This window comes from Anarrhichthys ocellatus, unplaced genomic scaffold (genome assembly GCF_004355925.1).
Source record: "Anarrhichthys ocellatus isolate YVR2014 unplaced genomic scaffold, GSC_Weel_1.0 scaffold162, whole genome shotgun sequence".
Lineage (NCBI taxonomy): Eukaryota > Metazoa > Chordata > Actinopteri > Perciformes > Anarhichadidae > Anarrhichthys > Anarrhichthys ocellatus.
Genome location: NW_022280192.1, coordinates 312,564 through 336,349, shown reverse-complemented (window position 1 = coordinate 336,349; position 23,786 = coordinate 312,564). Strand labels below are relative to the sequence as shown.

At 44.1% G+C, this 23,786-nt stretch overlaps 2 protein-coding genes across 2 annotated transcripts in view; both read right to left on the bottom strand.

Annotated features, from left to right (window-relative positions):
- Positions 1 to 1,502: 1,502 nt before the first annotated feature.
- On the bottom strand, positions 1,503 to 14,128 carry LOC116400337 (NUAK family SNF1-like kinase 1). Its single transcript, XM_031878121.1, has 7 exons — positions 13,614 to 14,128; positions 9,938 to 10,058; positions 8,948 to 9,099; positions 6,464 to 6,529; positions 4,002 to 4,121; positions 3,394 to 3,526; positions 1,503 to 3,287 (listed from the first exon to the last, which is right to left on the bottom strand). Exons 1-7 carry the CDS (start codon positions 13,857 to 13,859, stop codon positions 2,098 to 2,100), a joined length of 2,028 nt encoding a protein of 675 aa, XP_031733981.1. The 5' UTR covers positions 13,860 to 14,128; the 3' UTR covers positions 1,503 to 2,097.
- A 4,533-nt stretch (positions 14,129 to 18,661) lies between these two features.
- LOC116400333 (macrophage mannose receptor 1-like) overlaps positions 18,662 to 23,786 on the bottom strand; it is a 5,537-nt gene continuing 412 nt past the window's right edge. Inside the window, exons 2-6 of the mRNA XM_031878116.1 lie at positions 23,486 to 23,670; positions 21,455 to 21,674; positions 20,521 to 20,850; positions 20,052 to 20,149; positions 18,662 to 19,752 (exon numbers count right to left, since the gene is read on the bottom strand). Coding sequence (XP_031733976.1) covers positions 19,612 to 19,752; positions 20,052 to 20,149; positions 20,521 to 20,850; positions 21,455 to 21,674; positions 23,486 to 23,670 — 974 coding nt within the window. The 3' untranslated portion in view covers positions 18,662 to 19,611. The remainder of the gene's footprint in view (positions 19,753 to 20,051; positions 20,150 to 20,520; positions 20,851 to 21,454; positions 21,675 to 23,485; positions 23,671 to 23,786) is intronic.

Genomic DNA, 23,786 nt, shown 5'->3' with positions numbered 1-23,786 from the left:
TCTACTCCAGCTTTACTAACTGTTGACTAGTTGGTTTGTGTTCACATGTTTTTGTGGTAGTTTTCAGAATGTCGGTTTTGCCGCGAGAAGAAACCCGCACGAAGTATGAACGATCTAAACATTTCCACATCAGCTCATGTCCGTCTTTTTAAAAGTCACAGCACGTGTAAACATGTAACGGGCGTTTATTAGACGTCCCAAACCGACACTAGAGGGGTACGAAGAGCGGCACAGTTTGAAGCTGAGGAGATCTGATCGAGCTGCGTTATGGAAGAGAGAATATTATTCATCTCTCATCTCCACCAGAAAAATAAGTGGAAAGCATTCAAGTTCACATAATTTATTTACCCCCCCCCCCCATACATCTACTGCATCCATTTAGCAGCACTGGTGGTGTCACAATGAGAAGCATCTGATATTCACTGTGAGTCCGTGTCTGTGACTGAATAGTACAAATATACTCAATAACGTGACGTAATAGGGAACACTTTAACACACTATAATGTAATTGTAAGCATCTATTTGTGTCTTTTAGCAATAATAACTCCTCCTGTAGAGAAACCGTTAACGTAGTAAAACACACCAATATAAAATGTGTCTTTATAGGAGAAGTTATAATTGTTGACAAACATATGAATAAAGTCATTTATTAAATGTTTCTTATGAAGGGCTTTAAAACAGAGTGAAGTGTCACAGCAGTTCAGTTTATCAGAACTCATCCTCATAGAGCCGTCCTCACGCAGGTTTCCGTCCGAATGAAGCGCACATTTTAACCACATTTTCTAGAAAATTGTCAAAACAAAATGTGAGTTAATGTGTATTTTCCGTCCACCACCCCTACGTGAATATTAAGAGTAAACAGCGGATGGTGCTCATTCTGCCATTTTAACAATTGCAAAGGAAGAAATGAGCACCAAAATGTGTACCTCGGCTAAATGTTTAAATGTGTTTTATGTGCCAAACACACATAAAAGCAAGTTAATATTTCTTGTTGGTTTATTTGTCACTTTTGTCTTCAGATACATGGATTCAAATATCCAAGATGCCACTTGGTTATTGTACTTCATCGTCATCACTTCCAAAAAAACCTGGAAGTGCCTCAGGCCCTGTGTGCACATGGTGTCTTTTTCTGGCAGAAAGTGTCGGCGGGGCAGCGCTGGGTAGCGCGTGTCATCGAAAAAGTGATCTGAACGCTTTTTTGCTATGTTTCTATGCCAACAATATCTTGATATCATATCTTGAGTTCATAACATCAGGAGGTGATCCGTAAATTTCACTGAGCTGTATTCACTGTCTATCAAGCCACACGTTGACTGGTTGACTACAGCTGTATGAACCCAAAATAAACAAATTTGCTGTGATTTAATTGCATTCAACGGACAAAAAGAGATGCCAAAATAACTACATAATGATGCCGATTTGTAAAAAGTCTGAATTCATGTTTTGTTTGTTCTCTCCGCAAGACGACAAGCAAACAACTTTTAAAATACTTGTTTTCTGAATGGAGTTTTGGATCGATTGGTGCTAGGCTAAGCTAACATTGCAGCAGCTCCATCAACACTCAAAATAACGTCATATAGGCGTAAATATGTCGGAGCGGCTGCACAAAAAAAGGCGGCGTGCTGAGAAATGAAGATGCTGGGTGGAACGTTCTTTCCTCTAGACGGCCTCATGCGCTCTCTCCTCATTGGGAACAATTGAGACGCTGTGTGGACACAGGCCCGAACTTTACCAGATGGCAGCATCCAGACTCAAGATGTTCAAGACTCATCTGATTAGAGGTTCAGGTGAGGTCAGAGTAAGTTCATTAAATAGACTCATCTCAAAATGTTGGCAGACACTGGATTCCCTTTAGGTGTCGGTCTAGTCACTCTCTTTCAGAATACAGTTCCATTTATCATTACAGACAAATACACCAAGTACATGGAGCTTTACATTGGCAGTACAAACGCACGGCAGAGTCCTCGTTCTCGAGATGCAACCTGTCCAGAGTTCATTAAAGTCTTCTCAAGACAGCAGGCACTGACAATCACGGACAAGTGAAGCAAAGGAGCTGGTGTCCAACCCAACTTTTCATGTCTCCGTCGCTCCTCATGCTCATGTTAGCATTTCCTTCTGTCCTCCGCCGTCCCCGCTGACTCCGTCCGCCTCGGCTCTCAGCTGCTCCAGGTCCTCCTCGGAGCTGCAGGCGCTGTGCCGCCTCCCCCGGGAGAAGAACCTGCGACGCGATTGGGCGCTGAGGTCCAGGAGGTCGAAGGAATCGGAGGAGAAGAGGCTGTCCTCGCTCACCACGCTGGAGGGACGGCTGCGGCGTCCCTCGGCGCCCCCTGTGGCCCAGAGGAGCTGCTGCAGGGCCTCCGGGAACATCGCGGGCGCTGAGCGGAGCTCATCGGGAAGATCCAGACTGCGAGAGAACTTGCCGTTGCGTTTCAGAATTCCCTTCCTTCTTCTCACCGCCTCTGTGCGCATGGTGGGGCTGTCTTCTGCCGCTGGGAGACAAGAGTGTTTGTGGGAGCACAAATCACCTGCATGCCCTCCGTCTTTAACCTCAGAGATCCCCACGTCTGAGGTCGAGCCATGACCCGACTCCCCTCCGTGCAAGTTCTTCAGTATCCCCTTCTTGGGCATTTTGGATGAGGGTTGACTGAATGTCGAGGGAGGCGGCAGGCTGGTGGACAGCACATCAGCATGTATGTGGGCAAGTGTGTGTGATCGATGAGGCTGGGGAGCAGCGTTACAAGGTTGGGAGGAGGGGTTTTCTTTAGGAGCGCTGGGAAAGACTGAGTCAAAACTCCTCTGGGGTTTCAGGATACTTTTGGGTTTCTTTCTTTCAACGGTGGAAGTGGAGGAAATCGCAGCGGAGGAGGCAGCTGTTGCACAAACACCAACGCCACAAGCTCCCAGTGAAGTCTGCGGAATTGTATTCTCCTTGCGTGACTTCCTCAGGCTTGACATTGCCCCTCGTACCCTTCCTCCTCCTACTGCACGATCGCTCCTCAAAGGTAAGCTGAAGTAAAAGGGGTGGGGCGAGAGCTGAGGCGGACAGGAGGAGTCTGAGGATGGGCATGCCGGGTCGACGGCCATGTTGCTGGTGGCTACGACCCGATTCCGCCAGTCGATGTAGCGAGCCAGCAGGGGGGAGGGGCATTCTTGGTGTGGCGGTGAAGGGCAATCACACACACTCTCTTCAAAACCCCAGTTCACCCACCAGTGGTTGGCCACGTCCTCTATCGTAGCCCTCTCGTCCACGCGCACCGCCAACAACCAGTCGATAAGAGCGCAGGCGTCTGGAAGGGCAACAGAGTCAGCGGTTATTTATAGGACACCAGTAAGAACAACATGCATGAATAGAAATATAATGCTGATGGAGACGTGGACGTCGTGATGGGTTACCCGAGGGGGGGTGGGGTCTGCGGTAGCGGCCTTGGCTGATCTGCTCTGTGAGCGAGGCGTGGCTGGCCCCATCGAACGGCATGCTGCTGTACACCAGCGCGTAAAGCAACACGCCCAGCGCCCAGCAGTCCACCTGCAGCAAAACAAAAACACACGTCATGCACGAGAATCTAAACGAAAAAACAAATTCAGGCTTTGACATTTTATAAAATCTTCCAGACCCATTTACTGGGGTTCAAAATCAGTGCTTTAAAGCTGCAGGAATTCACACCATCAAAAACGATTATGCAGATTATCTTGATGAACTAAACGTGAAAGTATCAGAAACGTTTGTTTGCTATAAATCTTACTTTTCTGGAAAAAAATCCCGTCGGCTTTTTGTCGTGGGAACCATTGCTATGCTAACCTTCTGCGTTGGCCTGCACAAATATGCTATCCCTGCAGCATTATGTACACATCTGTTTATTAAAAAAAAGATCAAATCATGTGTAACACTAAAGGTGGCGCTCGTAGTGGCGATCCCACAGTTTCACGGCCTACAACTTCACGGTTTTTGGTTGGTTTTGGTGCATTGTGAAACCAGCGAGGCCCAAAGTGTGTTGACTCACCTCCGGCCCCTGGTAGGGCAGTCCTTTCACTATCTCCGGGGCAGCGTAGAGAGGACTTCCACAGTACGTCTGCAGAAGAGTGCCCCTCTGGAAATGATTGGAAAGGCCAAAGTCAGCCAGCTGCAGAGAAAGAGAGGACGGAAAATACAGTTTGAGTGTGTATGTTGTGTCTCTTGTTACTGCTGCTTCTGTGGAAACTAGACAAGTAATACAAGAGGAACAGTCACACTAACATACTGCCCCAACAGGAGTGGCGTTAACACTAACATATATTCCAATGGTTAGCTGTCCAACATGTGTATCTGTGTGTTCAAACTATTTAACGAGATAACATTCTGGACTAATCAGTTAGCACTGAACCCTTTTCGCTCATTCACTTCAACACACACCGGCTCCTCACGCAATCCAGATTCCTTTTCAGTGAGTACGTGCTGCAAACTGTCAGCCGTGTGGCAAAAGCAGTAACAAATTGAAAACAATTCCTTTTAAAGGAGCTAAAAATAGGTATGCCAAGCTTGTGCCAGTCAAAGTGTGAGCGAGGAAAGAGGAGAGGGCCAAAAACATCAGGCTGCTCACGCTCACGTAACGGAACAATCACTCACTCGAGGCTGCGATTCGCAGACATACCGAGGCTCCTCTCTATCGGGACAGATTATGCACACGAGCGCCAGCCGGCTATCGGCCCCTCTGGTGTTAAAAATACTCAGAGCGACAGCTTTATTTCCGTGGAACAGAGACCTCACAGATGGAAGATGACATTGTGTATACAAGCCAGCTCACTGTTGATATTACACGTGTGGCGGCAATAATGATGTGTAGACTGAGAATGTGAGTTGGGCCGTTTATACAGCTTTACCTTCTGCAAGCTACCGTCTGTGTGTGTGTGTGTGTGTGTGTGTGTGTGTGTGTGTCCTGCAGTATAAATAGAATAGGAGTAGAAAAGACATTCCGATTCAAGTCAACGTAGCAGGATAGTCAGGGCGGCGGCCATTGTTATGTGTACCGCTGTCATGTGGCTAACTTCCGTATAAACTTGAGGTTTTCTGGTAACGACTAAACCAACAGTAGAGAAGAACCGTTAATGAGTATATTTAAACAATTTAATGCTTCATCCAAACTCTCGTAAGAAAGTTCATTGCGATCAACAGATGAGTGACAACTTTGTTCGGCGTATTTTATGCAAGTAGCAAGCTAGTTAGCAAACTAGCGGACAGCTGGCTAGTTACCTAGCTTGCTAACTCCACCATTCATTAATGCTACACTGGTTACAGAAAATGAGCCAAACAGCAGGCTGGACAAGGACAAGCTACCTCGCTAACTATCCAGCTATCCGCTTCCTGAGCCGCTCTCTTTCCAGAAAACTGCGACGTCACTTTACGGCCCCCACTGACGTGTTTTGTCACCATAACAAACAAGAGAGAGATTAACAACTTTGTTTAATCCACGTGTTATTGAAAACATATACACATGTTAAATACTTAATAAATAAGACCAAATAAATGCATTCAGGCAGAGTTAACAGGTTCTTGTTTGTTTCCTCTCATCAGTAAAGCAAACAGAATGTACGCCAGCCTTTCTTATTAGATTCATTGTTATAAATAGGCTACAATTATCAGAACAACATAAACATTCAGGCTCCCACATGTGGCTCAAATGTGTACTGCAGATAGAAACGTTGAATAAAAGATCATGGGGGAAATTCTGCACATTTATTTGGCGAACCATATTTAATCTCCTGCGACACTTGTGTGGATCCCGAGCCAGTCTTTGGGAATGACTGCATTAAAGGACAATTTATTTTTTGTATATTTTTAAATCATAATCCGTCTGTGACTTCAAAAGTGACAAAGACAAACATTGTGTCATAGCTGTGCCTGTCTTCTTCTTTCCCTCTTTAAAGGGCCTCTGCACATCGTGTTTCCTCTTGATGGACAGACGGAGCCAACTTATATTAACGGTGCGATTGCCACTGGATTCCCGGCATTTCCCCTCGGCCGTGCACAGCTCCCTCAGGAGAGCGATACCCAAATAAGGCAAAAATGACCCCCTGGGTTCTTTCATAAGACCTGGCAGTATGCTGGTGCTGGTTCAGTGTGCGTGGATGAACAACACATTAAAATGACTGTGGTCTGAAAGTGATCCAATGTATGCTCTGAATGTGCACTTTGTTTGTATTTTATTTTGGGAGCTGGTGAGATAATCCATTACCAGCAGCACGGTGTGAAGCTGCTAAAGGTCTATGCCTTCATGTTCCACCACAAAAGCAATCGGAGGTCTACGGATGATCCATTAATGAAAGATGTATTTCATGCTCGGGCCAACAATGCTTTTGTCAGAAGACTTTTCTATTTTTCATCCAGGGACAAAGATCTGGTCTCATTTATCTTTCCTGAAACATGCATCATTGTCACGGTTTTGTTCTCGTGAAAGCGACATGAAGGCTCAGTGTGCGTGGATCTTACCTTCACGTTGAAATCTTGATCTAAAAGGATGTTCTCCAGCTTGAGGTCTCGATGCACAACGCCGTTCTGCAAGAGAGCGGAGAACACATGAGCTCCTGTGCTGCTCCTCCCTCCCGTTAACAGTTAGATGTTTCCTCTCTGCATGCGAACATTAAGACTGAAGGGTCTGAAGGTAATAATATAAACCCAGCCTGGATTGCACGTAGCGTTTGCCTTTCATTTATAATTTTATCACCATCAACATTCCACTCGGGCCTTGTGTTGCAGGGCCCTGAGACAGAATGTTTAATGAAGTGCTTTGTTTGGGTTGATTCGTCTGATGGCATGAAGCACCTGGTGGCCCACGAGAGGCCACAGAGTCGAGACCGCTGTGGAGCCCAGTGAGGAAGACTACACCGGAGGGTCGATGGGAGGAAAAGCGCTGCAGGATCACTATCACTTTAAGAGTTTCCCCGACGTTGAATACGTAGTAAATCCACAGACTGTATATAAGAAGTGGAAGGTAATTACCGTGACGTCACCCATTGGTTTGTGGACTGATGTTATGAAGCCTCTAGTTCGGTGTTTTGGCCATCACCATCTTGGATTAAGCCCATCGCTACCTGGGATCTTTTTCGCCTATTACCATAAAGCATCCCCTGCTTTATGGTCTGTTTGACTCTAAATGGACCATAATGTACTAAATGAACATCATGCTGTGTTGAAGAAGAAACTAGAGATTGAGACCATAAACTCATGTTTACAATATTTTACTTGGGAGACAGGAAGTGTAAACCATTTCAAACCATTGGCGGAGCTTGTAAGGGGCCGTCTACCTTTTTTTGCACCCTCATATCCATTGATGCCAATGTAGACGTGCAGAAGGCGTGCTCAAGCGTTCCCAAGCCTCTATTTCTCAGGGTTAGCCGGCTGCGCCTCGAGATAAAAAATAAGTCCAACTTTTGGAACGCTGCAGCGTGCACCGCATGTCATGTGACGAGGAACAACCAGAGTTGGAAGATGTCTTGTCTTTCTTCCGTAAATATTGGATAAGCGGATCTTTATGATCCGTCCCACGGAATATTTTAAGTCCAACGACGTCACAACAACCGGTTTAAAGGTCAGAAAAACTGTCCCAAACAAATCAAGCAGCAAAGCTCCTGTGAGGGATTTATGCTGCTGGAAATTCATTTATCTTAGTGTAGATTAGTCAGCGAGGCTTACTGCTACATTACCGCAGCTTCATCATCGGGCGAGACAGTCGCGCAAACCCACCCAAGCACCTTGGTTAAAACGATGTAAGCATTATTCAAGCGTTATTAAACACAACATGTGAACGGCCCATAATGGTTCTGTATCTTTGGTAGATCATAAGAAGAGACAATCGTTATAGATAACTGATGAATAACTGTGACCACCCAGAAACGCTCCAGCTGCAGCTGTGAGTTTCTCTTAAAGCCAGCGCCTCATCAGCCTAATCAGCCGAATGAGCCAAATGAGCCTAATGAGCCTAATGAGCCAGCATAGCCTCCGTCCTCTCTGCAGTTAATGACATCCTCCACTTCAGCGGAGGAAATGAACCCTTGACCTTAGACGATGTTTTGTGCACAGTATGTACAGTATGTAGGCCTGTGTGTGTGTGTGTGTGTGTGTGTGTGTGTGTGTGTGTGTAAGGCACAGAAAGTAAATCAGAAGACAAAAATGATTGTGGTTAACCACGTTATTATTCTTTGCTACATTTAAATGAACAGATTCGGAGAATAGCAACAAAAAATACCAAAGAAAATGACTGAATTATTTTCATTCTACCCCCCCCCCCCCCCCCCCCAATGTCCCCTGCATACCTCAGAGGCACATTCAATAATTCATTCATGCTGGAACATTCATGTCTATTTTGGGACAATACTTGAGGGCATTTAAGGAGCACAAAATCCACCTCCCCGTCTACTACAGGAGCTGAATGGTAATCTCTGGCTTCTCTGTGAATCCCTCACATTAAATTCAAGATGCCAAAATAAGAATGATATGAAAACAAAAACATTTCTTTCATGTCCGGCTCAGCTGACTGCGAGGCACAGATCCTCACGGCTGTTGGTTTTATGTACACAACAATAAAAAAAGCAAGGAACCAAACAAACAGGGTTTTACAGAGGTGTGGAGGGGGGGAGGATGGCAACGCGTTTGATCAATGTGTCAGTGTGTGACTGTGAAAAAGAAAATCCAGGCTTAACGCGCTCTTAACCCAGAGAGATCTGAAAACGCAAGTCAAGTTTTCCTGCAGTATTAGGATCAGGATTTAGTGGATTTAACAGAACTGTATTCGCTTGTGCACAGTTAAATAACCGCAAGCATGCGATTCAGCACGCGCCTCCACGTGGTTCCTGAATTTATACTGAAATCCAAGTGCAGGAAGTACGTGTGTATCTACAGTATGTGTGTGTGTGTGTGTGTGTGTGTGTGTGTGTGTGTGTGTGTGTGTGTGTGTGTGTGTGTGTGTGTGCAAACCTTGTGGCAGTAGTGGACAGCAGAGGTGATTTGTCTGAAGATGCTTCTGGCTTCCGATTCAGGCAGTCGCCTCCTCTCCTGGATGTAGTCGTACAGCTCTCCCCTGCTGGCGAACTCCATCACAATCACGATCTTATCCCGGCTCTCAAACACTGCACAGGAAACAGTCACCGGACGGTGTTATGCAAATGTGTTGATACGAGTTGAGCATCTATTTAAACCAAGAAGGAACCAGAAATAGTGCACACTGTTGGTCACTTGATGAAGAAAGGGGTTTTCAGGAGTTCTTTGTGAGACTAAGGGTTCCATTAAGAACCATTTTCATTCGAAGAACACTGTTTTGGAAGAAAGAGTTCTTCAAGGATTGTTGAAAGCATTGCTGTTAAAGGGGAACGCCTAATATCCAGAACCAGACACCCCGAAAAACTGTGATTGTGAACTAGGACTTTTGTGGGATGCACTGCAACACATTAGTCCTTTAGGGTTCTAGATAAAACCCAATGAATATAAAAAAGGTTCTCTGTAGAACCCACAGCGTGGGTTCTGGATACAACCCCTGGACTATAAAAGGTTTCTCCTCAGAACGCCCTGGTTGGATTCTCAACGAAACCCTTGAAAGGGTTCTTGGTAGAAGAGTAAGTTCTTTTTAGTACCCTTAAAAGGTGGAAAGGTTTTGGATAGAACCTCCCTAGAAGGGTTTTCCATAGAACCTCTCATAGGGGGCTCTGGGTGGAGCCTTTCACAGATGGTTCTCAGTATAACTCTTTATGCTGGGTTCTAGAGTGATACATGACACACTTTCATTTCACAGCACCAGTAATCTGTCCAGTAAATCACGGATTATTATTTTAAATCTGCATGACTTTGTCTCATGGAACTTTCTTTGGAACATTCAGAGTCCAAACATCTGTCTGGTGATGTGACTAAATAATGATTCACATTTGGTCTAGAGGTCATCTTGTCTTGGTTTGGTTGTGTTTGCAGACTCACCCTCGTGGAAGCGTATGATGTTGGAGTGCCTCAGCGAGGCCGTGATCTCGATCTCTCTCTGGATGTGAATTCTGTCCAGGTCGTCTGTGATGTGCTCTTTGCGGATCGACTTGATCGCTACCTGAGAACGAAGACGCACTAGTTAGAGTTACTGTGAGGAACTTTTAACTAGTTGTGAACCAGTCTCAGTGTAGTCCTGATCCTCTATATGAACCAGTCTCAGTGTAGTCCTGATCCTCTATCAGACCTCCATCAGTAAAGAGACCGATCAGAGAGAAGATGGTCTGTTTCTATAGAGTTATTCTTAATGCTCGTCATCGGAGCCACCGGGTCGGATTCTGGTGAAACCAGATGAACTCATGCAGGTTCACCAGAAACTCCTTCAGCTCAGACTCCAGCAGAGACTGGTCCACCGTGGACAGACCCAGATCCGACACCACGCTGCTGGAGACCCAGGACTGTTGTTGGACCCGCTGGAGGCAAGGGAGTCACGGGAGAACCAGAACCAGGACTGAGAGGGGCAGACTGTCAGACCCTGCTGCAGTAAAATGAGGTTTTCTAAAGAGTCTGGTGCTCAGAGACACTACCACTTTAGTCCACAGGGACCGCCAACATCAACACAAAATGAAAGTTCCATGTAGTAACTTTCCCCCTTCACCTCCCTCACAACTCAAGTCTTTCAAAACAGTGGATAAACAATGGTAAAAGCATAGTTGATGTATTACTTGCATAAAGCCATGCATGGAAACAAAGACATACTGTTGATGCAATGATACACTCACTCTGTGGGTATTAGAGGTGATTATGTGGGTTTTAAGGGCTGGATGTGTGAGAGCAGATCCTCTGTGATCTGAGCATGCTCAGAGGCAGAAGGTTGACAGCTGCACTGTTCACACTGTTTCATTAATCCCAAACACTCACGGTACCCTGATGTAACCCCCCCACCACCCAACACACACATACACACCAAAACAAACAACATGAGCCCCTAAACCTCTTTGGATAGAGTTACTGTCACCAGACTGGCTCCATACAGAGACAGAGACAGAGACAGACAAATAAACAGACATCAGGGTGTCCTCTTTAGAAATAAACTGAAAGAAGGACAACAAAGCTTTGATATAATGTGCAGATGACGAGGCTACAGGACTACTTTGTAATGGTTGACATTAAGCTGTCCCCTAATTGACTAATATTCTTTAGTCGTGTATTCATTGGTCATACTCTATATAATTCTGTCAAACCATATAATGTTCCTAATAGCTAGCAGGGGTCACCACTCCAGCATTCTCAGCTGCCGGGAAAAAAACAATGTCTACGAGACATCGGAGGATAAAATTCACACGCTCCATCAACCTCAGTGGTTACGCAACACAAACACACTCCAGGGAACTCTCGGGACTGAGCTGACCTTCTACAACGGATGTGACGCTGACCAGCGAAGGAGAATATTCAGGTTTTTTGGGAACAAGTGCTGAAGTATGAGGATTTCCATCACATCAGCAGACATTCCAGTCCAGACTGATGGGCAGGGGTACTGGGCGCTTGGTCAGAGATTAGGCTGCAGATATTCAGTGGTTGGGGAACTATCATCGTGTGTTAGCTCACATGCTCGTGAATGATTTCTGACCTAAATACCTGATGGCTGGGAAAGCCACATGTCAAAAGGAAGGGGAGAGTATGAAATAAGGAGCATGGAAGAGGAAGGCGGCAGGTAACAGGACAGGTGAAAGGAATGGATAAAGTATGTCAAAGTGCAGCCTCAGGGCAAAAACAGATTGTATTTTACTGTCCATCTCAGCTGTGACTGGGCATTAAGGCCAGATGAGTAGAGCACGGAGAGGAGAGACACACACTGGGCATTGTTCAGCCCTCAGGGCACTAAGAGCGTTGTTTAAAGGGGCACGTGTGTGCAGAGGAAGTGTCTATGTGCGTGAATGATCTCACCCTTGTGCATGCGTCACAATAGGACCTCTAAAGCATCCTTCTAACTAACAATGTCTCATTGTTCATCCAAATAATGTGCTGCGTGTGCGATATCTGCCAAAAAATGCCAAAGTGTAACAGGATGGATGGAGGGAAACGTAAGTAGCTAAGTGTGTGTGAGTCATGCAGACGTAATCAGATATTCTTTTGCTTTATGAGAGAATGTGTGCAGTGGAGGAGCATGTTGTAATGCTACAGCCAAACCAGATGTGTAGCTAGTTGGCTAGCTTGTCCATCTCCAGAGCACGCTAGTTAACTAGTTAGCTTGCCCATCTTCCCAGATTTCCGTTTTGTTTCTCAGGTTCATCTGGTTCTTTGCGTCGCCATCGCCTCTGAAGAAACGATGCCTGTGCGCACACGAGAGTAAACGCACCGACGCACACAATATCACTAATTCAACAAGTATCACAACATCTATTTATTTTGGGGAGCCTGTTTTGCTGTTTCTACTTTGTTTATATGTTTAAAAATTGTTGCCACTGATGGCAGTGAAAAGCCATGAACCGGTGGCCAAATTTGTCAAAATGGTTGCAAACGGCAACCTGGTACCGCCTTACTGTCGAGGCTCTGCAGCCACAAGTGAGCTATAGTTCAGATTAGTGACCCTGCATACCTTAACTTTATCATCCTTTCCTTCCATTTCATCCTGTGCATTAGTCAACAACAACTCAGGGACAATCTCAAGTCAACACTTTACCCTAACGTCAAACCTACTTTCTCCTCTCTTTCCTCCTTCTCGTCTCTAAAACTGTCTCCTCCTCAAACAACAGCCCCCTGCTGTTGTTTCCAAAAATAATGTCCGTTTTGTTTCAAAGAATCCTTGGTATGTGCTGGCTACAGGCTCAAAGAATTCAGCATTTTCCCCTTGTCCCACACACACACACACACGCACACACACACACACACACACGCACACACACACACACACACACACACACACACACACACACAGCTATTTCTCTCCTCTCTCTGTATATTCTTCCTGCTGTCTGTCCTTTACTCTCTTCTCTCAGAGTTAAAGTGAAAGCAGCCAAAGGAATAATGCCGGTCTCACTTCCACAATGTGAAGATTATCCTTATTACAGCATGTTTGTTTACTATAAAGACACGAGAAGAGGGATTTGAGGCTGACGGGTTTATCTGTCTCTTTGTGCTCAGTGGGATTAAAATCGGACTGCAGACATTGAACCCACGTTCTGTTTTTAACCTGAATACAGAAACATGATATTATGACTCTGTGTGTGTGTGTGTGTGTGTGTGTGTGTGGTTGTGTTCCGGTAAAGAGGGTCCGTCTCCTCCTGGAGGAGTCCTATTGTAGTATTTTATCCCTTTGTTTTAGTGCTGAGTGAGTCAGACCAAAGGCATCTCAGCCTGGCAGCACAGGAAACAAGAACTGGGTCGGCATCAGCACATGAGCTCACCCACAAACACAAACACAAACACACACACACACACACACACACACACACACACACACACACACACACACACACACAGGATCTTAACTTCACGTCCAAATTAATATTTAATATTCTTGGAGCAGCAATAAAGATGTGTGCACAAACAAGTTTAAGATATCAAACATTTTCACAAACAGGTTCATGCACATCATCATGTGCATATTAAATATATATCTATTTAAAGAGAGCATCCTCAGGCACGCAGTTTCCTGATGTTCTCCAACACTCACCGTCCTCAGGCTCGCTCTCTCCACCGCCTTCTTCACTTTGCCGTACGTGCCTCTCCCCAGAGTCTCCATCACCTCGTAGCGGTGTTTCAGGTTGTGCTTGTGCTGGTGCTTCTTCACCTCCATCGCCGCCTCCGCGCTGTCAGGCCTCGGGGACTCCTCCGTGGACGCCGCGTCCCGCAGGCAGCCGAGCTCGGAGCGGTCGCTGGTGCTCATCGCGCCTCTGCTGTCCGCCTCGCGTCTGCCCATCCTCTCTTGCGCACCACCTGTCAGAAGGAGCAGCCTTTCACCTGGACTGGAACCCCCCTCATCCCCCCCAAATTACGTTGATGACTGCGCAAGCTGCAGCTAAAGTTAGAGACCCAGCAGGTGCCCATATAGATTCGTTATCAAAGCCCTGAACCAGTCGACACACACAGAGAAGCCATCGGATGCATGGGAGCAGCACTCCTCCTTCACCCTCCCCTTTGACAGCACAGCAGCAACAGGAGCGATGTGGGGAACCACATGGTCCGGAGCGATGGGCGGAGCCTCCTCATTCCCAAGAAAGAAAAATTCGCTCATAGACAACATCCTGGCGCGTCACAGTCACTGGGATCATTGCGGGTTCTCGGAAGGCTGCTTGTATCTGTCGGGGATGAAGGCATGTGAGGAATGTCATGCGGGTCAGACACGCAGCCTGAATCAAAGCTTCAGTCAGACATGTTGGTGGATGCTTTATCATGCGGTGAGCTCAGAAAGAAACATAAATCCTGGAGGACTTTGAAGTCAGAGAGAAGGAGAAGGTAGTGGTGGTTGGTGAGAATGCAGGGTTGCATTCATTTGGTTTATTTAGATAAAAGGTGGCTGATCTAAGGCAACTTAACAGGTAAACCTGTCTGTTTATTACCCCACATATAACTTTATATGCAAAAAGTGATTATAAAGTAGGGTTACAGGACCACCATACAAAAAGACTCCGTTATAGGTTGGCTGAAATGTCAGTGTAACAGTCAGTGAATCATTTATTTGTGCTTTACCGATCAGTAATACGCTTTAATAAGGATGAAAAGCAATTAACGTCCAATTTACTAGAATTCATTTTTGGTTTGTAGGTGAACTTTTGGATGTAAGTTTCTGTTGATTAATTAATTATTAAAGATAATCTGCATCATTCCTTCAGATGGTAGAATGCTCAAAAAATCACTTTAAAAAAACCTTTTACAGCTTAAAGGTGCTCGATATGGACTTCAGAGCATAGATTGCCTCTACACGGCTCTCAACATGCGGCTGTGAGCTGACGGTGCTAACAGCGCACAACAAAGAGACTAACATTCACCAAAATGAACACACAGCTGACCCAGCTATGTAAAGAAAGCACAGAGAAGCTCTGATAACACACACACACAGAGGGAGACAGACTCCATCCTCTGCTAGTAGACATTACTCCTTCATATCTTTACATAGACGATAGTTGTTTGATGCCATATAAATGCTCTTGATCCAGTATAGAGGACCTAGAAATAGTTTGACATTTTGGGGAATATGCTTATTTGCGTTCTTGCTGACAGTTAGTAGAGAAGATCAACACCACTCTCATATTTGTCTGTTCAATATGAAGCTGGAGCCGGAGATGGTTAGCTTAGCTTAGCTTAGCACAAGGACTGGAAACAGAGGGAAACAGATATTAGCATATTCCCCCAAATGACAAGCTATTCTTTTAAAAGGCTGAAAATGTTTAGTTTGGTGATGTGATCCATGAAGCAAAGCTGGAGGAAGTGTGTGACACCAGAGGCTGCAGTCTCCTGGCAACAGACAACACTGGTTTCTTCTAACCATGACCACGAGTAGTTTATAAACTAAACCAAGCTTTAAATTATATAAACTAAACCAAGCTTTAACCACAGCTGTGGAGGATGAGAACGCATGAATATTATATTTTCCTAAAACAAAGCACTTTGTTGTGAAGATATGAGGATTTGTTGTTGGGAAGTTATAGACTAACATCCTTATAGACTAGCTAAGTTCAGTCAAGGTTTTGATAAAGCTGCATGAGGATTAAGAGGACAGAAGCTCTTTTCCCACAGATCCTGGCTCTGAGCATTGTTGTTGCTGAGAGTCAGGCGGAGATGAATTATGGTGTGATGAGGTCTCGAGGATTGAGGTTCGCCACCAGACAGACGTCATAGCTGTCATGCACAGCTGCTCTTCTTTCCACCACCGTCCACACATTGTCTGCAGGGTCCATTTCCAAAATCTCCTTGGTGATGATCTCATGACGGCCTGCAGTCGTGAGAGAAAGTATGCAAGTTATGGCTGAACCAAAATCGAATTTCCAGAGACACTGGCTCATCAGTAAGATTGCTTAAAGGAACAGTGTGCAGCATTTAGGGGGACGTATTGACAGGAGTGAAATATGATATTCATGAGGTTGTTTTCTTTTGTGTATAATCACCTGAAAATAAGAAACGTTGTTTTCGTTACCTTAGAATGAGTTCATAGCTACACATACATACTAAATATAATATATTAAAGTCGTTCATTTATGAGAAAGAAAATGTGGATATTGTCAGAGATGTGTCAATTTACAAGAAAAAAATCACAAATTCGCGAGATTATAAAATCATAAATTTACAATAAAAAACTAAAAGTATTTTTTCTCAGAATATTACCCCCCTTCGACCGCTCAGTAATAAATGTATTTTTCCTACAATAGCCCTAATACACCATTATACCCACAGGTTTAGCACATGGTAGAAGTTTCACTTGATTGCAATCTGCATCCTCACCACTAGAGGCCGACAAATCCTGTATATGACACCTTTCACTTTGACGGAGACACAAAGTGTCCCTTGTTTTTGTGCAAAGGCTATTTCACCATGAAGTCAAACTTATGAGGGAGAACTTCTCTAAGAGACAAAACAAGGTGTGATAATAAGAATACAAATAAATCAGTGAGAGGCGTTCACTAACTGACCGGCCCCCTTGTAGTATCCACAGAGGTAGAGCTCGCCCTCCACCGCTCCTACGTCAGAGGCGTTGGTTCGGAGGGTGAGTAAAGACGTGGGCAGGGTCGGTCCAGTCCTCCAGGTGTCCGTCTCTGGGTCATAGATCTCCACAGAGCTCAGACAGCGACGTGACACAGTCCTCTCCATCACACCCTATACCACCTGAAGAACACACGCAACATCATCGGGCTCCATTCGCTCTCATATAGAACAAATACTCAGGACTACAGTCTCACAGTCTGACTATGTAGATTTCTCCGTTGAGGACCGCCGTGCCGCAGCCGTACCTGGACTACTTCATCCTGGCTCGCTCAGTCCACCTGTCCTTGTCCTTATGAGAATTGAGACACAGCAGAGGTTGCTTTAGTTGCTTTAAAGTCACTCTGTGTAGCATCTTTGTGTGACTGTACCAAATTTGTATCGGTTTCTGTGATTAGCAATAAAACTAAAAGAGATGAAACAAAAGAAAAGTATTCTGAGCATGAAGTGTTCTCCCAGTGCTGCCCCACTAGAGGGCGCCACAGTATCTCCACATCTACACACAGTGGATTTACAGCCCATGAAAAGTATTTCTCTCTAACATCAAATATTTATTTATAAATGTACAAGGAAGTTAAATAAATACTACTGAGCCAAGTTTTTAGGTGTTAAACTTCAAATATAACAAGTAAGCTTCATGGCAGGCTGAGGGGCGAGGCAGAGGGGCGAAGCTGAGCCAGCTGCCTCCTCTCCTCAGCGACCATCTCTCCACACTGTCTGTGACCACGTAGTGACTACGCACTTTCATCTGGCCTCCTATCATATACAGGTTGTCGCCCAGCAGCCCTAAAGCATACATGTCCCTGTGGAAGGAGGACATCCTGGCTCCGCTCCTCATCCGGCTGGACAACACAGAGCCTCTAAGCGCCAAAGATGCCAAACAGCTTTACCACGACTGTTTGGCAGAGTGCAAACAGAGGCTGGTGGAGAAGGCCAACCTTATTCAGAAACACTATGACAAGGTACAGCACCAGTTTACTCATGATGTACGTCATATCCCTTTTCTACTGCACAAAACACAAAGAGACACAAGATGACCACAAAGAGACACTAAATAACTACAAAGACACACTAATGACCACAAAGAGACACTAAATAACTACAAAGAGACACTAAATAACTACAAAGAGACACTAAATAACCACAAAGACACACTAAATAACTACAAAGTTATTTAGTTATAACATAACTGAAGTGCATCTTCATCGTGTTCTGAGTTTTGTAGCTACAAGGAAATATCAATGTACTAAAAACATTATAAAACATATCAAAACACTTCCCGTGTGCAGCAGAAGAGTGTTCGTCTTTGTTTGCTCAGTTTATTTGAATGTGTGCTGTTGAAATGACTCATTCAACAAGCAACACGTACAGTAACAGAGGAAAATTCAAATATACAGGAGTGAAACTAGAAAATACAGAAATTAAAATAATAATTTGAATGTTTCTGTATTTATAATTGGCACATCCCACATACACACACACACACGTAGACACGTACACACCTAACAAAGATACTACAGTATCTAGTCGGCTCTGGCATTCTGCAGAAACAGTTTCATCAGTTTATATATATTCATATTTTATATTCAGTTTTCCTCAAGGATAGAATTATCTTAATTCTACAGTTAATGTATTTTTATATTATCAAACACATTTCGGATGAAAATTGTGTCCCAGTGCATCTGCTCGGTAAAACTAAATTAGACTATTTGGGCGTCAAACTGGGAAACAGAAATCCTTCCTTGGAATCTTGTGTCCTCCACAGTGGAGGATCACTGAACAGGCCTACCGGGTATTTGTTTCCTAAACCTGAGCACAGACAGGACCGAGGATGTGAACCCTGATCTCTGCTCTTTGGTAGACCTGCTTTTACTCGAGAAATGAACTTGTGCGTTCTTGTTGAAGAAGAACTGTGGTGAAACAGGAAGCTGATTCAAATGTTTTATTGAAGCAAAAGAAGCATTATCACCATGACAACACACAACACTACAAATAACAAGTCCTACATTTTAGAATTACACAACAAAGTTCTTCATGATCAAGAGAAACAGTCCTCATGATGCAGAATGAACTCTGATAGAGAGCTATACTATCATAAACATGTTATTGGATCATTATTACTGATTAACATGTAAGTAGCATTTTAACGCTGCAGCAGGTTGAGATTCTACAAAACAAAGCATCATATTTAATAAGCTCATCACACACTTTATATTAAATATCCAAGTGTGCAAAGAAACTACACTCTTAGAAACAAATGTGCTAACTAGAACCATGGAGGGGTCTTCAGCTCGTTTCCAGTAGAACATTAATGCACCTTTAAAGGTTCCACCTGGAACCTTTTCAGAGGGTTCTACCTAAAACGAAGCATAAATAGTTTTACCTAGAACCATATGTGAAAGTTTCCACCCAAAGGTTCCACAGAGAACCCTCATATGGTGTCACGGTTTCACCCAAAATCTTCTCTGGAGGTTCTATGCAGAACATTTCCACCTTCTAAGGTTGCAAACAAGATCCCACCTGCGTGTCTCCACCAGGAACCCTTTTGCATCCCACAGGTTCCATCTAGAACTCACTATGGGTTCCTCATGAGATTGATAAAGAACCGGGGCTGACATGGTGCAGCACAACCCACATTTCTGGCTTTTTTTAACACCTGTGCTTTCAGAAACTCTTGAAGAAGGAAAAGGTTCTTCAGAAGCAAATGGTTCTGGGTAGAACCTCAGCCCTTCAGGAAGAACCTGTTTGGAACCTTTATTTCTAAGAGTGTAGAACCTATAGCTGACAGATCAATGTAGTGGAGTAACAGTCTAAAGTAGCATGAAATGTAAAGACGTTACTTCACAGCAAAGGGTCAGTACTTAGGTACTTTGGTACTTTCTACCATTGATTGAGAGGAGGAAGAAGAAGAAGAGGAAGAGGAGGAGGAGGAGGATGATAAAGGAAGCCTCTGACCAGAGTGGATTCAAACACCATTAAAGCTCATCTTTATTTGGACACGTCTCCTTCTTCTTTGTCTTCTTCTCTTCCTTGTGGAAGACTTTTCCATCCGACTGCTTCTTCCAGCTCAGCTTGATGTCGTCATTCAGCCCCTGGTCCTTCAGCCTCTGTTTGAGCTGAGATACAAAGACATTTACTTCCTGAATGTCGCTGACAGAGAAGAAGTCTTCACTAAACGCTGTTCATTTACATCCTGCATCCTTTCTCACACTGTCCTCATGTGGAAGCTCTGCTTTAGAACTCTGGTTCCCACTAGAACAGCTTTGTTGTTTGCATGTTCTTTGGACACAAGTCTACCTTCAATAGTGACGTATACACGTGTGCACTGCACACAGCTCATTTACATTGTTCTTAGTAGTCCACTCAATCACATGTATCACCTGGTTGTTCTGTTTTTAATGTTAGAAAGATGTACCTTCTTCAAGAGGTTCTCCATCACCACAGCGTCATTCAGATCCAGAGACGAGCTGTTGTTCTGCACCCTCACTTTAATCACTTGCATTGAAACAGGAACTAAAAAAAACCAACAAACTTCATCAGTCACATCATTTCTGGTTGATAATAATCTGCATCCTTGAATTTTTAACACTTTGAATGATAAAATAGAAAGTATGGTCATTCTCCATCAGCTCAATCTTTAAATATGGCTGGTGCAAGAAAACCTTAGCTTAGCATGGTGTTAGCGTTAGCATTCTCGCATCAATGAGGCGATCACTCTCTATCATCTGCAGTTAATCTGCATATTCAATGTGTTTTTATCCATAACTTTATTTTTATGGATTTTATTTTGCTCTACTTTTGATATTTTTCTGTATTTTTAAACTCTGTTTGCTAATAAAGTAAACCTAAATCCACATTTAAACACTGAGTGAATGATAGCTTACCACTGTAGCAAATGAACGCTCTCATGACGTCACAGTTCAAGCCCTCCCATTGTCCATTGGCACTAAAATCTGCTGCTGCACAAGTCTTAGAGACACCAGTAGGTCTAGTTTTCCAGTTTCTAAATGAGGAGTCACTTCCATCAGACCACTTCCATCCATCTCTGAAAAGGCCGATCCAGACATATTGTCCTGAGGTTACCAGCTTCTGGACCTTCTGGATCTCTTCCATGTTTCTCACACTGGCCAGGTCTGTGTGGTGTTCTCTGCAGTAGCTCTGGGCCTCAGTCCACGTCATGGTGTTCTTAATGAGGACAAATGTCTCATTCAGTCCTGAAAATAGACCAGAGTGAAGTGCTGTGAAGAGACACCATAACAGACAACATGGATGCATACCAGTTGTATTGTTGCTTAATGAATCTCAGCATGAAGGTGAAGTCAACACAGAGCTGTGTGAACATGAACATGCAGGCGTCCATTGAGTCCCACATTCATAAAGACACATCAGAGCTATTTTCCCTCCAACAGACATTATACAAAGCTGCTTAATGAGCCTGCTCCCACAGGGACATGAAGGCAGGACTCACATTCATCTGCTTTAAATGACATTCATGTAGCCCGAGACTAGTTCCAGTTACCATGAGCAACTTTTAACTGGTTAAAGCAGAGACCGGTCCACCGTGGACAGACCCAGATCCTCCAGCAGAGACTGGTCCACCGTGGACAGACCCAGATCCTCCAGCAGAGACCGGTCCACCGTGGACAGACCCAGGCTGTATTGCTGGAAGGGGGCACGGGAGAACCAGAGCCAGGACTGAGCAGGACCGAGGTTTTCTAAAGGGACTCTGGTGCTCTGAAACACTACCACTTATGTCCACGGGGACCAACAGAATCAACACAAGATGACTGGTTCTCGTAGTAGCTTTAATATTCTCACCTCTGACATCGAAGCAGACTGGCTTAAAGCGTTCATTACAAGGGTAGTCGTTCCAGTACCCATCTGTATACATATATGTACAGTATTCTTCACCGTAGAAGTTGTTCGGTATATCAGGCCACCATCGTCTGAACTCTGTCTCTCCGGGTTTGTAGAAACTTGTGTTTGACAGTGACCACCTCCAGCTGTCCACGTCATCGTACAGTCCTATCCAGGCTTGCTGAAAGCAATGTTTCATTGTGATATAAAGAAATAGACTTTTAGATATCTTTACTAACCAATCTTAACCTAACAATAGCATTCAGGTGCTAATATGAACATTGAAACAGGTTTTACTTCCTGTAATCACTCCTGCTGTTCATAATGGACTAAGCTTCTCGTAACTTGGTGATGGCTGAGCTGGCGGCTAGAAGCTAACGATGCTAGCAGCTAACAGTGCTAACAGCTAACAGTGCTAACATTTCAAACATTGGCATCATTACTCCTCTATACCTTTACACGGATGATATTTGTTTGATGAGATATTAATGCTTCAAATATAAAGCAGAGATTATCAGTATGTTAAAGTAGATTCAAATATTAATCTGTAAATCTGTCACATAAATGTCCCTCTGAAATGTATTAATACCTCTTGCCACGGGCCGTCAGAGTGATAACTGCATGTTTGTGTTATGCACACAACTGCCCTGTAACGATGAGTATTAATGTGATATCTCATTAGAAAGCTACGGTTCTTGTAATTCGATTTCTGCAAACCATTTCAAGATACAATAACAACAGCAGGTACAGTTAACGTCTCTGTCAAACAAGCACTCCAAAAATAGCCGATAAAATATCGCCGTGACTCACCGATTACGATTCATAACGTCCCCCTTGTGCATGCTAGTCCAGCAAAAACGGTCTTGCTAGGTGGCTAAGGGTCCACTCGATCGAATCCAGTAAAAGATTTAGTCCAAAACACATTAGTACGTCCATAAAGACCCACGGGGGGCTGTTGCATCATTTCAAATTAGCCAGCAGATATGATAATTCGCGATCATATTTCGGGCATAACTTCACGTTCCGTGTCAACAGAGCGGAGATTTTCATCGCAAAATGGAGCCTACATTCCGCTGGTTAGATTGACACCTCATTTGACCCAATAGGAGCTTCTGTAGCCCGGCCACAGTCTGGAACAGCCAACGAGAGTCCGCTTTGAAAGACAATGCCCGCCTCACTTCTTTGGGTAAAGCTCGAGCCAATCGCAACAGATCCTGTTCAAACTCAGGCTGCACATAGCCAATGAAATTACGAAGCCAAGGATATGCAGATTTATCAGATTGAATGCTGGGAAAGTTTCTAACCTGAACTAGAAACCATGAGTCAAGTTCCTGGGACAGAGTGTGAAGACTAAAGTCTGGTTCATGGGAATTTTCAAGAATCTGTGAAAGTTGATAATGGTTAGATATGATATAGTTAAGCATACGTCGACATAAATAAAATATAGTTCAAATTTGATGTGTTTTTACGCGGCTGGACTCTTCGTAAACCATGTGTGAAATATCAATTTCCTGTTTAAAATATCAATTTCCTGTCGTATTGTCATCAAATTTTAACTTATTCTAGGCGTCCTGACTGCTGGCTGTGGAATGAGAGTCTTTTCAGGCCTGTCAGTCCCAGCCATAGATAGCTGCTGCCATCTGTTGGCCAAAACAAATCTAGGCGGAAGTAAAATGCTTCTCTTTCACTGTGCTGAAAACGCATTAGCTCAATGCTAGTAGCACTTACAGTGATTCTGACTGTTTGTGAAGAAACTTCAGAGTGTTGCCGTTCAATAGAGACTAAAACCATACATGTACTCCCAATGGTTCAATAAGAGCTGTCAGTTTACTTTGGGTACGCGGTTGATAGGCGTTTTAGGCAAATTATGCAGGAATGGGAAGAGGTTATACTCAAGTAAAGTACAAGTACATACTTCAGTACAGTTCATCTGCAGACTTTGTGTGAATGTAAAACTTTCAGACCTCCTGTCACTGATATAATATTACTCACAGAGCTGTCGTCCACCATTTGGCTTGAATGCACCATTGTGTTCAGGGTGTTCACGTCCTCCATGTCCCGTATGGTGGCCAGGTCGCTGTATGTCTCTCTGCAGTGACGCTGTGCTTCAGTCATGTTCTTCAGGTCATAAACAAAATGGTAGCGACGTTCAGCAGGTGATGAGACGGCACACAGCCCTGGATTGACAAACAGCATATTGATTACATTTAATATTAATAAGTTAACTTATTATATAATATATAGTTTATATATACATATATATATATATATATATATATATATATATATATAT